The sequence below is a fragment of the Notamacropus eugenii genome, chromosome 1, assembly GCF_028372415.1.
Source record: "Notamacropus eugenii isolate mMacEug1 chromosome 1, mMacEug1.pri_v2, whole genome shotgun sequence".
Classification (NCBI taxonomy): Eukaryota; Metazoa; Chordata; class Mammalia; order Diprotodontia; family Macropodidae; genus Notamacropus; species Notamacropus eugenii.
Window position 1 is genome coordinate 423,568,578 of NC_092872.1, and position 15,998 is coordinate 423,584,575.

Below are 15,998 nucleotides of genomic sequence, written 5' to 3' on the forward strand. Positions count from 1 at the left end.
GCACCTATGTGACCTTGAGGCAGCTAGGTGGTACAATGGAGAGAGCATAGATAGGACTTGGAGACAGGGACACTAGTGTGTGAGTCCTACCTCACTTACTAGCTGTAAGGACAAGAGCTTTAACCTCTATGTGCCTCAGTTTCCTCTTCTGTAAAATGGGGATAACCATGACACCTACCTTCTCGGGCTGTTGTGAGGATCAAATGAGTTAAAGCACCACATAAATATTAGTTATTATTATTATTAGTGGCAGCAGCAGCAGCAGCAGTTGACAAGACACTTCACCTTCACTTCCTTACCTATAAATCAGAAAGGTTGACCTAGATCATCTCCAATGTCCCTCCCACCTTGAAGATTTTTAGGTTCTACAAAACCTTAAGTAGCTGGATGGCTCCGCATGCTGAGACAAGAAGGAATCCGTTATTAGGTCACTAACTTGATCCCTGTAGGAGAAAATGGCAAACTGTGGGCAGGGCATGGGGGCCTAGGAGAAGAGATTGTGTGATTTGCTTCAGAGACAAAGAATCGCCCGGCCACTCTCTGAACAAGCCAGTCCCAAGGTTGTTAACCTCTCTGACCAGGGAGCAATATCCTCTCTACATCCCCCAACGTGTTCAGAAGGTCCAGAGAGACTGAGCAGAGACCTCTACTACCCTGGGAGCGAAGGAGATGATGCGTCAACCCTATGTGTTTCTCACCCCACCTCTAAATGCATCTGAGAGGGCTAAGGATTGACTGAACAGGCCAACGTGCTCCAAGAAGAAAAACCAAAACCCATTTCCCAAAAGACTCAGGGTTCTGCTGTCCGCATTAACCAGCCCTAAGTGCTAAGGCAGATGTTTCAGTTGTTCGAACATGTGCTTGGCCTGAAGGGAGGCACGGTCATCCATGGCTCCCCCACCCCACACACATACACATTTTTCATGGAGAAAAGGGGGTTAAGACTATGAGAGAAAGCCTTCTTACCCACATTTATAACAACCCTTGTCTCTGAATATAAGCCACGCCCCTATTCACTCCACCCATATTCACCCACTTTACGCGTTCCTGAATATTAGCTACGGTCCTGCCCAATATACCCATACTTAATCCGCACTTTCCCAGAACTCTTGTCCATGAATATAAGCTACCTCTCTGCTCACTAAGCATTGCTACCTGCATTTCATAACCTTTGCCCTGACTGTAAACTACATCCTGGTCCATTAAATATCGCTACACTTTCACAAGACAGCATGGTACAGTGGTGAAAGCCCTAGATGTGAATGCCTGGGTTCAAGTACCCTCTGACTAGCTGCCAGAATGTGATCTTTGGCAGATCGCTGCCCCTCTACAGGTCTGGGTTTCTTCATGTATAAAATGAGGGGGCTGGATTAGAATAGATTTCTGATTCCATCCCACTCTGATGATTTGAATTTCTATGATTCTGTAGCCAGTTGCCCCATGGTGATGCCAATCATCCCTCACACTGGAGCCCCAAGGTGAGGGTTCCATTTCTGTTCTCTACCCTCAGAAAGAATAGCCAAACAGATGGCATGTGTCAACACATACCTGAGCAGGAGGGAAGCAAGAGGGGGACAGGAAGAGCAAGAACACATTCAATAGCAATCTGTCCTTTGGACCAGAAAGCTGAGGACACAATGAGGGGACAGAAGAAGCCTGGGAGAGGGACGGACAGACAGGTGGAGACAAGAAGCTGCAAGAGAACCAGAAGCTACTTTAGAAGTCATAATGATGATAATAATAGTTGACATTAATATAGTTCTTTTTAACATTTGCAAAGTACTTCACAAATATGATTTCATTTGATACAACAAACCTGTGGTGTTATTGCTACCACATTTTCCAGATAAGGAAACTGAGGTTTGGAGAGGTTAGTTGACTTGCCCAGGGTCCCAAAGCTAGTGTCTGAGTTGGGATTTGAACCTAGTTTCTTTTCACCCCAATTCAGTTTTATCTACTATACTAAACGGACAATCACATAGTCTTAGGATTTTGAGCTTGAGAAGATCTTTGAGATTATTGAGTTCAATCATTTTTCAGATTAGGAAGTGAGGGTCCAAAGGAAGGAAGTGATTTTCTCAAAGTCACAAAAGTAATGAGTGATACAGCCAGAATTTGAACCTGTTTCCTAACTCCCAGTACAGTGCACTTTCCACTGCACCAAGATGCTACTCAGGGAATGATCTTAAAGGGAAACAAAACTATGAATAAGGGATGCATAAACCTAGACAATAGACAGACAGACAGGTCGAGGTATGGAATAAAATTGCAAAGGCAGCTACACACTTCAAGGTTTAATCTCTCCAGGGCAACAAGACAGACCCCTTTCCACAATGATCATCTCCCCTCCTCCAGGCTCTAATGCCATAGTCCCATGTCCTATGAATTAGGGCAAGAGGAATGGCTAGAGTCAGTTGGTCAGCCAGCAGGGGCCCCTGTGGGCCTGGCCCAGGAGGAATGCCTGGGCCCATGCTGTCCCCCCCACCATGCTACTCTGCTCAATGTCACAGATTCCAATCCAGTAGCATGCGTGTGCTCGTGTGCATGTGTGTGCGTGTGCGTGTGCAAGTGCTGTGTGTGTGTGTGTAGGGGTACAACAGGTAGGGAGACATTCTAATCCACCAGGTTTGTGAGGTCTTGCCTGGAAAGTGAAAGGAAGGGATTCCTCCAGAAGGAGAACTGGCTATACTCTGGATTGACCAGCTTCACACTGGGCCCCACTTTTATAGGTGGAAAGATGAGCTCCACGGTTTCCCCAAGCCGGTCATACCTATGGGTGGGAAAAGAGAATGAGAAGCAAGGACTGGCCCCAACTCTAAGCCCTGCTGCCAGGACCTGCCTCAGGTCAAGGGTCTGTGCTCTCTGGCTTCACCAAATCTTTTCTCAACTGGAACAGTACAGTGATAAGACCTGTGATTTCAATGGAAAACGGATCTCATGAGTGAGGAAACGTTCTCTACCAATCCAAGTTGGTACCTCCTCTGCTGTTTATAATCTGAGAGGTGCCCTGAGCACTGAGAGGAAGGGGGACTTGCCCAGGACCCTCCTGCCAGTATTTCTAAGAGTTAGGACTTGAAACCAGGTCTTCCTGGCTTAAAGGCCCACTCTTTATCCATTTGACCACAATAACTTCTCAACTGAGATAAGAGTTGGCATTTGTAGAGCAAGTTACAGTTTGTAACACACTCTATATCCATTACCTTGGAAACTTTGACCAAGCAACCCATGTTGTTGATTCCAGGCCACTCAGACAGTGGGCATCTCTATTTACCTTGGAAACCCTGACTTCAGAGACAGGACAAGATGGAGGTAATAGAGATAAGAAGCCCAGGAGTCTGATGCTAGCCTGAACCAATTTCTTTTTTATTCTTTTTAACCTATTTTATCTTATCACAAGTGTTCTTGTGTGACAGGAGAGACCAAAGGCCAGTGTTTATAGAAGGCTTCCTATGTGCCAGGCCCTGTGCTAAGCACTTTACAGCTATTTTCTTATTAGATCCTCACAACAACCTTTCGAGGTAGGTGCTATTATCCTCATCTTACCAGTCAGGAAGCTGAAGCAAATCGAGGCTAAATAACTTGCCAAGGGTCACACAGATAGCGAATGTCTGAGGCTGGATTTGAATTCAGGTCTTCTTGACTCCAGGACCAGTGCTCTATTCCAGGTGCCATCTAGCTGCCACAGTACAGTGTAAAGAATGCTAGCACTGGAATCAGAGGAGCTGGGTTCAAATTCTACCCCTGATACTTGCTCCCTGCATGACACAAGTTCTTTAAGCTGCATATGCCTCAGTTTTTCCATCTGTTAGATTAGGGGGATGGATTAGGTAGGTGGCCTTTGATTTGAGAGTGACACTTACGTGGTCTTATGGTTCTTTATAAGTTCCTGAGTGAGCTCTCCTTGGGGGTTGACGGTGAAGATTCGAGATTTGGGTATCCCTACATGAAGATAGGCATAGACATCCTGGAGAAAAGCAGGGAGAAGTTGGAGAGGAGGGAAGGAGGGGCCTGACCCAATGCAGCCTTGCTTAGAAGGGGAAGAGAGAACATACTCACACTGGCACGGTTCCCAAAGCCAGCAAAGAAGGGATCTCCATGGGGCAGGAATAGGTGATGGATATCGGTTAGGCATGCAATCTTGAACACCTCAGGCTTCTTTTCAATCACCTCCCTAGGGAGACCAATGGGCAGAGACAGTAATAAGAGCTGGTCTACCTTGTGACATAGGTCCTATAGGGGTTATTAACCCCATTTTACAGAAGAGCAAAATGAGGATCAAGCTTCATCAGCTAACACATGTAAGATGTGAGATTTGAATACAAGTCTCTCCTAACTCTAAGTGCAGCACTGCACAGGGGATCAAGGTTTTTAGCCCTTTCCCAAGGGGCTGAGGGAAAGTACCAAGAAGAGCTTGTGGTGTGGATGCAGGAGACCCAGGTTCAAATTCCAGCTGGTTGTATGACAATGGGCACGATGCCTCTCTTGGATAGTTTCCTTATCTGTAAAACTAGGATAATATCTATACTACTGAGATCACAGGAAAAGTACTTTGTAAACCTTGATGGTGAATGGTAGTAATAATGGTACTATTACTTGGAGAAAAGGAAGGGGATAAACAAGTGCTTTTTGGATCTTGTTTCAGACCCACATATGGTCCATCATGCCCGGAGGTAACATTCTTACAGAAGTCTTGACTTCATCCTCACCCTATAGGCATAAAGAATCTTCTAGTGGGTACAACTTCTTCAGCCAATAGGATCAAGCTCCAAGGTACCCAGCATAAAGGGACCAAGACCACCCAAATGCCATTTCAAGCCATTCCATACATAGCATAATGCCTAGCACGTTGTAAGTACTTAATAAATGCTCATTGATTGGTTGATTCCAGGGATTTCATAAACTCTAATGAATATGGATAGGGAGAAGGGTTACATTTTACCTGTGAAGAGCAGAGAAGAGGCTGCTGGGGGTCAAGAGGAGTGGGCCTTTGGGGAGAGCACAGCCCTGCTCATTCACCCACCGCAAGTAGCCCCTAGTGAGGTCCGCCATGCCAATGGATCGGGCTGAGCAGTAAAGGAATTTGTATCCATTTCTGGAAAGAGATCACAGAACCTGTTACAAACCTGTCCTGATGCCACCAGTATCACTCTCCCAGTTAACCCTGCCAGGACAGCAGACACCATCCAGTAGGGGGAATCTGCTCCAAGATAATGGCAGGCATTGGTGCCCAGAATTATGCTCCTCTTTCCTACTCTCCACACTATGAGAGTAGCAGATGCTCTGGGCATTGCACATCTGGGATGCTGCCTTCAGCATCACCAATGGCACAATTCATGGAAGAGGCTCAGGTCCAGAGGGAAAGATCAGAAAGGCCTATGGTGCTCTGAATCTTTTGGACCCACTCTCCCCAAGGAACAGGCAAAGACTTAGGCCAGTGGCAGCCTATTACCCCTGCACTTCTTTTTTCACCTTGAAAGCAGGGATTGGCTTGTTTTACTATTTGTGTACCCAGCATTTCAAATAGTACTTGGTACACAGTGAGTGCTTAAAAAATGCTTTTTTCATTCATTCATTCACTCATATTCATTCATTCCTTTATTCATTCACACCCAGAGGGGCCAGAACACAAGCCAATGTAGAGAAAAAGCAAAACCTAAAGCTGCGGCTCTGGTCACAGAATGATTAGGGGACCTAAAGGATGGCAGAGGAGGCCCTGAAGCAAAGTCTTGAGTGCTATGAAGGACTGTTATGAATGAGAGGAACAACCGCCCTCTGAACTCATGGTGAATAGATGAAGAATAAATGGTATCCTACTATAACAGAAGGAACTGAAGAAACTTAGGGATAACAGAAACCTGCAGAGATAACAGAAACATGAATTTCCCAAGAATTTGACTCTGGGTTTTAAAGAAAGCTTAAAGAGTTTCAGAAAACGGAGACACTAGACCAGGGGTGGGGAACCTGTGGCCTCGAGGCCACATGTGGCCCTCTAGGTGAAGTTTGGATTCAAAGGGCTACACTTGAAGACTTAGAGGGCCACATGTGGCCTCGAGGCCACAGGTTCCCCACCCCTGGCCTAGACCTTGAGATCTCTTCTAATCCTTGGTTCGTAAACTTCTTCTCTCCCTTCTTTGGTGGTGTTGGAAGGATTGCATTAAAATGACTGTTAGAGACTTTAGAGGTTTCCCAAGGGGCCTGGGTAAACCCATGGCCTGTTACTTTACTGGCCACAAGAAGGAAAGGGCATGTGGAAATTGGTATGATGTCCCAGAAACTCCCTGTCATCCTGTCAGGATCAAGTTGCCCCTCTCTGAAGGTGAGCCACCATGCCACCCTAGTTTCTTCTCAGTCCTTGAGGTCAGAATTGAGCTACTAAGAAAAACATCCAGGGGAAGTATCAGCCCTCATTGAATCGTGTCCTGGTTTTCTCTCAAGAGGCAGACACTGCCATCCTGTGGTAAATCTGTTCTGCTCCCTACTTCCCTCTCCTCCATCCCAACCCATACCTCCATGATACCCACTCATTCTCCCAGCCAACCCTGCGGGGACAGCAGAGGAAGTGAGCTTTGGGGCCCTGAACAGAAAGTCTGCCTGGAGTCAAAGGCATTGTCACCAAGAGCAATGCCTTCTATTCCTTCAGACACTCCAGAGACCCTGTTAAGAGCTGGAGATGCTGAATTCAACATCACTAAAGGCACAATCCATGAGGTGCTGGCCTCATTTCAGCTGAAGGCTTTGGGGATACTCCCTCCCCTCTCACTTAGCCTTTACAGTTAAGAAATTGCTAAAGATCAATGCCTAGGACAGAAACAGGAAGCCCAGGTGACCAGCCTACTGGGCACTTGTTCCTAAGCAGGAAGGGAAGCAGAACTGAGCCCCTTTCCTCCCCAAAGCAGGAATCCACTACAAGATAGCCCCAGACTTCCAAAAGCACTCACAGGTGAATTTTGTGATAAAGCTTGATGATTCCATTTTGAGTCCAGTCCTTCCCCAGCTGGGGCAAAATGTGACCCAAAGCATCAGACCTGGGAGAAAGAAAAGTCAGGCTTGTGAAGACAGGCTGGGTCCAGTGCCAAGACTTCAGGACAAGCCAAATGATTAGTTTTATCTAGCACTTTCTTCACAACAACCTTATGAAGTGGTGTAAGTTACCCCATTTTACAGATGAGTTAACTAAGGCTCACAGAGAAGTGACTTGCTCATGATCACATTGCCAGCGGGTGTCAGAGATGGGATTCAGCCCTAGGTTCTTCTGACTCTAAGTGCAATAGTCTTCCCATTACCCTGGGTTGTCTCTTTGAACAGGCTTCCAAAAACTCAATAGCAACCATTGGATAGAAGTCCAGCTCCCAGAACAGTACAATTTTGAGCGAATGAATGAATGAAAAAGTATTTACTAAACACTCACTATGTGCCAAACACTGGGTTAAATGCTAGTGATACAAGCACAAAAAATGAGGGAGACAAGAGCAAACCCAAACTTTTAGATCAGGGGTCCACAAGTTATGGCCTGAGAGCCAAATCCAGCCCACTGCCTTACTGCCCAGAGGAGCTAAAAATGGATTTTATTTTTTACATCTTAAAGTACAATCATACTTTATTTAAAAATAAAAACCAAACAAAAAACACTCCTAGCTCATGAGCCCAACAGAGGCAGGCAGCTGGCCACGTGTGTTAACCCATGCTCTGGATCACTCTGCTGACTGATCAGAGGGAGCTTGCTGTAGGAGATGGGCCGCTGGACTTGGCAGGTTCTCATTCCTTCTCAGACAGTGAATAGCTGGGTGACCAAGTTTAAGTGACTTATAAACTCTCTGACCTTCGGCTTCCTTAATTGTAAAATGGGATATAATAGCAGACCATATATGTCAAATACTTTGCAAACTTTAAGTTCACAATGTAGATAATCATTATCATCATCTATCTTTCCTCCAAGGAGCTCTAGCCAGCCATGTAGGAGGAAGGGAGACACCATAGACATTGCATTTTTTAAGCATGACAGTACCCAGTCACCTTGGCTTGGTTCCCCAGGCCTCTTTCACTCTGTCCTTTACCCTTCAGGTAGGATTTAGAAAGTGTTTGACTATTTGAGATCATAACCACCGCCCCCCAAAACCCACCCCTCCCACCTCCCACTCCCAAACCTCCCCCCTTCTCTACTTTTCTTTCTATGTTTCTTACTTGGTGATGGTCCCATCGATGTCTGAGATCACCACCTTGTCGTACCAGTTCCACAGGTAGATGTTGGCATGGCAACGGCAGGTACCCTGGTACTGAGTGGTCACACTAAACACCACATCATTGGCTCCCTCCCTCAGATTTAAATCTCGCTGGATAGTCCAAGAGAACCAAGGTAGAGTCAAAGGAAGTTCAGAAAGACCCAATACATCTCCAGTTTGAGAAAACTAGCCTAGCTGGTTTCCTGCCTCCCTCTACCAGCCTCTGGACTACTGTTATGAATTCTCTTCCTCTCTTCTTTCTTTAAAAAAATTGTTTTAAATTGCTCTTTCAAGAGCATGATTGTTACTTCCCAATGACTATTCACCCCCAAACAGAACCCTCCTCCTGCGTGACAAAGTATAGCTAAGCAAAATAAATCAATATGTTGGCTCTGTTGGCCTCCGTCCCCACCCACAGTTCACGATTTCTCTGATGGGAAACTTTTCCTTTTTTCTCCCCAAAGGTCCTCTTCCCCAACCTAGAGTCTGGCAAAGATAAGACACAGAGAGATAGAGAGATGCAACCCCAGCCAGCTGGGAGAACCCAATCTATGCAACAGAACTATTATAGTGTTCTCTCCAGCCCCTCCCCACTCCTATGCCAACACAACATGGAATTTACATAACAATGTCCATGTATAAGTAAGTGTTTCAGGGCCACCTCATACAACACATATCATTGGGTGACGGGAGATTTTTTTAATTAGAATGGGATACATTTTGATGGAGGCTGCAGGAAGCTCCTCCAAAAAGTAGAATACTCTAGACAACCTTGTCTCTGTGGGGAGGTGAGGAGAGAATTCAGGAGAGGCTGAAATATGGAACCCCATACATAAGCAGCCCAGCTTGGCCACAGAGCTGTATTCTTTATAAGGTAGATCCAAGGAGATATACAAAGGGTCGTCCTAAATGCCCGTCCCATAAGGGAATACGACAGCTTAGCACAAAAGACAGAGCTTAACGAGGCCCCAGAGTATTTTTTTAAGGCCACCCACCTCTGCCTGGACCTCTTCTTTCCCCCAAACTCCCTCTCTCCCATTCCTGAAACATGGAAATATGGACGCTTTCTTGGACCCAGCCAAAGGCAGGAATGGCCCAATCCTCCAAACCTTGAACTTACAATTTGATCAGACGAGAGACGAAGGGACTTCTTGAAGGCAGAAATAGGTGGAGGAGAAGGAGCATTCAAGACCAGCAGGTTGCTGACAGAGTCATCGTTAACAGATAAAATATCCATCATCTGCCTGCAAGGAATCCAAGCCTCTAAGGTCCCCGCTCATCCCAAAATTTATGATAGGAAGAACCACTTCCACCCATTAAATGACAATACCATGGAGAATAAGTTCATCAAGTTAATTTGGGGAAACTAAATTGATCAGGCCCTCCTGATCATTCCTCCCCTCTCTTGCCCACCTGTCTGGTTTCAACTCTCCTTCCCCCAGGAATGGTTTTGGTACCCACACTTCATAAGTACCCTCAGCTGCCTCTGCCCATCCTATTGGAGGGCTGAGCAAAAAGAACTCCTCTCAAAACCTCCCTTTAAAGAGAAGAAACCCAGAAGCCCAGCCAACTCTTTATTCCCCGTTGACTGCTTGGTTTTAACTCCACAACCATCATCATGCCCTCTCCCCTACATGGGTAACCTTTACACCCATCCCCCTCACCTCAATTTTCAGCTTCTTGTTGTGTGATGTCTTACCTCTAGATTGTAAGCTCTTTGAGGGCAGGGATTGTCTCTTTATCCTATTTGTACCCCCAGCACTTGGCACAGTGCCTGGCACACAGTAGCCATTTAATAAATAAATATGTAGCATACTGTAGTAATTTGCATCAGATTTGTAGTCAGAGGACCTGCATTCAAATCCTGATTATGCACCACTACCTGAGTCAGTTACTCTTTTAAGAGGCATTTAGGTTAGATGATCTCTAAGATCCTTTTTGGAGACTGGGGATATAAAGTGAGGAACTCTCAATGAAGAACTCTACCAATGTAAATCTGCAACTACTCTGCAACATAAAGTCCTAGAGAAGGGGTTCTTAGCCCATCATCTATGAATCTGGTTTTTAAAATAATTTAATAACTATATTTCAATGTAATTAATTTCCTTTGTAATCCTGTTTATTTTATGCATTTCAAAACTATTCTGAGAAGGGTTCTTTAGGCTTCTTTCCACTGCCAAAGGGGGTCCATAACACCAAAATAGGCTAAAAAGACCCTGACTTATGAGTGTTGCCTATGGTAATGAGAAATGAAGGGATTTGTCCAGATGTGGTGAATGCCAGGATGTGTTGGAGAGAAGATTTAAATCCAGTTCTTTCTGACTTCAAGGCCAGTTCTCTATTCACCTTTCAAGAAGACAATTATACTTAAAACCAGGGATGTAATGGTAACAAATAGCTCTTGGTGGAGGGGAAGGAGTATACCTATAAACACATAAGTTTAATTTGCCTTATTAACATCTCCATCCCTTTGAGTCTAGACAATCAACCAAACAATAAATCAAGCATTGATTTATAGCATTTGCTGATTACAGAGATGTGAATGTGTGCACTGAGAATTTAACAATCAGATGTTAAGATGAACTGGCTCTAACACACATCTCTACCATTACTCCTCTGACACAATCTACCACATTTTGGTAAGATTTAATTTTTAGGACATTTTCCATTTGTTGATGCTGTTCAGTCATTTTTTCAGTTGTGCCTGATTCTGTGACCCCATTTGGAGTTTTCTTGGCAGAGATACCAGAATGGTTTGCCATTTCCTTCTCTACTCATTTCAGAGATGATGAAACTGAGGAAAACAGAGTTAAGTGACTTGCCCAGGGTCACACAGCTAACAGTGATTGAAACCAGATTTATACTCAGGAAAATGAGTCTTCCTGACTTCAGGCCTGGCACTCTATCCACTATGCCACCTAGCTGCCTATCAAACTTAAATTTGCCTCTTTGCAACTTCTACCTATGGCTCCTGATTATGGAGGACAATAAGGACAATGTTCTTCTGGATACACTGTGAAGCCTCTCTCCTCATTGTTCCCCCAAATCCCTAGTGCACCCTTCCTTCCTGATGTATGTCAGGACCAACCCTACCCTAGAAAGTTCTTCCTATTATGGAACCCAAGTTTCACCTGCTTCAGTTTCTTTGGTGTAACTGGAAAACAAATAATTATACCTCTTTATTCAATAGTTATGTTCTAAGTCCCTTCAAAGTACATAGAAAAGACTATGACTTGAGGACTTATCTGGCCATGATTGAAAGAACTGAGGCTTTGAGAAAGAGTCTAGCTTCACCTGGCCCATGGAGCAGGTCTTATCCCACGAGGTACTGCTTGCCAGGCATTGCTTTTCCTAGATGGGGCAAGCTTTGAAGTACCAACACTGTAGGGTTGACCCAGTTTGACAGAAAAAGCTTTGAGCTGAGATTCAAAGGTTCTGGTCCTATATTTGTCACTTCCCTACTCAATGACCTTGGGCCAATCACTTCCTCAATGCGAACAGTCATCCTTGCTACCTAGTATCCTGCAGGTGACAGTAGGTAAGGATTTCACCTAGTGAAATCCCTGTGAAAATTTCATGAGACAGTGTGTGAATACCTTGAAGAGAGAAAAAAGCAGTAAAATGGCTGGAACAGTGGACTTGGAATCCTGGATTTTTATCTTGCCTCTGACAGTGATGAGCTATCTAATGGTGAATAAACCGCTTAACCTATTGGGTGCCCACACATAACTCTTTAAGACTCTAATGCCCCCCCTGGGGACCTGATCAAGATAACTTACTTCTGCTGGAGGGAATTGCTCTTTGAAGTAGATGCCACCTCCGCGACTTCATACTGCAGAGGAAGAGTTTTCCAATGAGCCCTTGTTAAAAGGAAAAGATCCTGTCCCTGAGGCCAATCCCACCTCCCCTCGGTCTAGACCCTTCTAAAAGGTCAAATGAAGACCAGACCTTCAATTCTAAGGGCCTTCCAAGAGGTAATCACCTACCTCCTCAGTTATCGGGTCCTTTTGCCCCCAGGAGAACCACCAGCGGCCACTCTTCTTGGGCATTTTCTCCTTCACCAGTTTGTCAATTGTGCTCTGAATGTCAGACAAGATCAGGAAGGACATAGTGGGCAGGGTGTCCTAAAAAGGGGCCTCAAGGACAGGCCTCTCTGGGGAATAATCCCCTCAAACAAATGGCACCCATCCAGTCTCCACTGGAGACCAACAATGAAAACCCTTTCTGGACAAGTTCTCTGAAGCACCTCTCTGCACTCTCAAGAGAGATTACTTTGTCAGGGGGTGTGGGACTTGCTCCACGCGACACTGCTTATATTATGCAAGACTCAAAGCTTGAGTACTGGCACTGCCCCCTCTAGCTCAGGGTACTGATTAACCACAGCATTTATTGGTTTAGGGATCATGGTCGGTCAAAGAAATATCAATAATTAGAATAGAAATGATATGATAAATGCTTGCTGAATAAATGGATGGAAGAAGGATTCAGGGGCCCCTCCTCCCACCCAACAGTAGAACACTTCACAATAACCAGATAGGTGGTACTTAAGGGGAGATGGCAGGGCTTTCAAGGATAAGGGACTTCCTATACAGAGTCACCAAGTGTCTGAGAGAAAGATTAACAGGAATTGCTATCCTTCTTTCTGACTCATTTTCCCATCCAAACTTCCTCAAGAAAACTATGGATGACTCCCAAGTCCACTGTCCTCAGTTCCCAGGATAAGGCCATCTGGCCCAGCATCTCTATGAACAATTTCTTAGGAAGTACGGAGGGAGAAGTGATAGGCAGACAGGACAAATCCACTGAGTCAGGAAGGGACCAGCTAAATTGCTTTGGAATTTAGATATTTTCTGTTCTGGGATTCAGAATCAGCCCTAATTTGGAACTTTATCCCTTTCTTGGCTAATACCATAGGAAACCTAGAGTTTTATAATGGAATCTCCCACCAGTCCCCCTTCTCTTTGCTCTCCCTCTTCCCCAGGTTCCCTGTAGCATCACCTAATCCCTCCCTATGACCAGAGGAGAAGAGATAGATGGAGAAGGAGTTCTGCTCCTTTACCTTGGGCAAACTCTTCTGAAAGGCCTGAAGGGACAGGATCATCGGGGCAGCTACAGCCCAGTTGTAATGCCTAGAAAGGGGAGCAGGAAGGAAAAGTAACTTGCCAGGAACAATGGCTAAAAAGGCAAAGCCTGGCTATTGATGGGCTTGAGGCTGAAGGCCCCATATGAGGCTCAAGGCTGGAGCTTTTCATCCAGAAAAGGACCCTTGGGCTCCCATTTTCAGTTACTTTGTTTAGATTCTGAGAAGTTTCACATGTAAAAATAATAACCCCTTTCTCAAAGCCCAACCCAATGTCCATGTTATGTGTGTTGTGTGACGTACTGTAGAAACTTTGTTTCTTGAGGCCATTAGGTGTGAAGGCCCAGCAGAAACCCTGAAATGCTAGTGAACTAAGTTCCAATAATACCTCTAATGGGATAAGCATCCCAGGCAGTGTCATGGACCTCCTCCTAAGAGTCAAAGAAACAGATCAGGGGATAGAGAATTATAGGTTGGTCTTCCCAAAACCATCATGACACAGAGAAGAGTGCAAGTGACTCTTCATGGTTTGGTATCACAAAAAGGCAAGATATATCAGCATACCAGAAATACCAATATCTTATCTGATGGAAATGCTTCAGTACAATTAATTCTGAACACTAAAATAGGCAAACCATGAAGGCTCATGAAATGAAATGAAAGTATAAACACTCTCTTTATGTTCCAGAATCATTGTCTAAAAAATTGGAAGCAGATCTGACTAGTTATGGGCAAGGGTCTCTTACTTTTGTCAATTGTACTTTCAGTTCCAAATCACATGACAATGTATAGCTGAATAGCTCAGGACAATTAAAAAAAATTTTCATCCCTAAGCCCACACTAGATAAAATAAGAAATGAAATCAAGGGGCTAATAAAATCTGAAAAAAGGAAAAGTTGAGGACCCTGAAGGTCATAGAAAATCTTTACTTTTAATGCAAACTCCAGAAATTCTACTTCATAATGAGAAAGATGACAAAAACAGTACTGAAATCTCCGATGACCTTGAAAAGGAGATGGCCATACTTAAGACTGGAACTCTGGAAGATTCTTTTTGAGTTTGATGGCATGAATCCAACTGGTAGGTCAATTATACCAAAACAGAGTAATAAAAAAACCAGTTTCTGCTTTAAACATTATCAAGAAACATATTTCCCCACAGCATTTGACAGAAAAGTATAAAAGCCATTTCAGAACCTGCAAACAATGGTATATGCAGCAGCTGTTGCCATGGTAGGAAAGGTGGAGCTATCAAGGAATTCCTCCACCATCGCCCCCCCCCCCCCCCCAGGCCACCATAGTAGAAGTAACTTGAGAAAGCTACTGAAGATCTGTAGAAAGGCACTGAAAGATCTAACTGGTATGGACAGTAGAACACTTGAACATCGTAGTGCACAGTTAAAGGCAACAAGAAGGAAACATGCAGAAGTGACAAGAAAAAGAAAAGCCTATTAGAAATTCTAGACACCCTTAATCAGCAATTGAGGGTCAACAATAAAAGGTTAAGTGATACAAGGAGTTGAAGCAGCACAAAGAACAAATTTAGTAGTTTAATATCAACTAAAAACTACTCCAGACGCTTAAGAAATAAATCATAGGTGAGAAAAAAACACCTAAAGAAAGAGGATGTGAAAAAATTCTGGTCATCTCCATGGTTGCAAGATGGGGACTACACAAGGTCCCATCATCATTCCAGATGTACACAGAGCCTGGTCTTGACACAAAGACTCAATTAAGGAAATAATGCTGGAAAAATGAGAAGACATTAAAAAGAAATTATGACTCCAAGGATGCAAAGGACAGACCCAGAAAAAGAGAATAACTCCACAACATCTACAAGCAAATTCTCAAACAAAAGTACCACTTTGCCACAAAGTCTACAATTCCTGCAAGAAATGAAGCAAACTTTTTAAAAATGACATTATAAATTAAATAATAGCTCTAGGGGGAGGAATTGGAAGAAGAATAAATAAACAGTTCAGCAGAGTACCCAAGGAACATACTCCCTGAAAATTAGAATAGATCAAACAGAAATCAATGAATCTATGACAACAAGAAACATTAGAACACAAAGTTTTAAAACAAGAGAGAGATTTACCCCACCAAATTAAGAGTCGAACTAAAATATCTTATTAATCACTTGATATATACGAAAAATATCAAGCTATAGTTGCTCCCAAAACAAATTAAACATTTTCATTTCATGGAATCTTCCCCCAATGATATCAAAATGTCATTTTGGCTCAATAAGTGTAGGATTCTTAACATATACCAAGAAAGGACAGAGCCTGAAGACTCCAAGCTTGAATCACAAGGTTACATGGAAAAAATAGATACAAACATATCTAGAAATATTCTGATCTCCTTCAGACAAGACAAATGAAGCATAATGATTTCAAAGCTGTGGTTTAATAAGCTAAGACAGGCATTGGAAAATCAAAACAGAATAGGAAGAACCCACGTAAAGCAATGAACATCTATTCAATATTAGTCTTAATGTTAGCTTTCAAAGTTGCAAAATGGAGTATAGTCATTTTGGAACATACCCTAACAACCACCCTCCTGAAATATTAATAAAACATAAACGTCCACCACGCTAAAGTAGTTATAGAAAGATCAATAACTACTCAAAAGGAGGAAGAAACTTGACGAACATTCTTAGAGTATATGACAGAAAGACTATTGGATTAAGCAGATATC

At 43.8% G+C, this 15,998-nt stretch overlaps 1 protein-coding gene across 3 annotated transcripts in view; it reads right to left on the bottom strand.

Moving 5' to 3' along the window:
- Nucleotides 1–2,279: 2,279 nt before the first annotated feature.
- LPIN3 (lipin 3) overlaps nucleotides 2,280–15,998 on the bottom strand; it is a 38,971-nt gene continuing 25,252 nt past the window's right edge. Inside the window, exons 12-21 of one of the 3 annotated variants that reach the window (XM_072631479.1) lie at nucleotides 13,279–13,348; nucleotides 12,206–12,298; nucleotides 11,999–12,051; nucleotides 9,340–9,463; nucleotides 8,182–8,330; nucleotides 6,939–7,025; nucleotides 4,940–5,092; nucleotides 4,057–4,171; nucleotides 3,861–3,964; nucleotides 2,280–2,770 (exon numbers count right to left, since the gene is read on the bottom strand). In XM_072631479.1, the coding sequence (XP_072487580.1) occupies nucleotides 2,614–2,770; nucleotides 3,861–3,964; nucleotides 4,057–4,171; nucleotides 4,940–5,092; nucleotides 6,939–7,025; nucleotides 8,182–8,330; nucleotides 9,340–9,463; nucleotides 11,999–12,051; nucleotides 12,206–12,298; nucleotides 13,279–13,348 (1,105 nt within the window). In that variant the 3' untranslated portion in view covers nucleotides 2,280–2,613. The remainder of the gene's footprint in view (nucleotides 2,771–3,860; nucleotides 3,965–4,056; nucleotides 4,172–4,939; nucleotides 5,093–6,938; nucleotides 7,026–8,181; nucleotides 8,331–9,339; nucleotides 9,464–11,998; nucleotides 12,052–12,205; nucleotides 12,299–13,278; nucleotides 13,349–15,998) is intronic. The other 2 variants (XM_072631478.1, XM_072631481.1) reach the window with 2 other exon arrangements.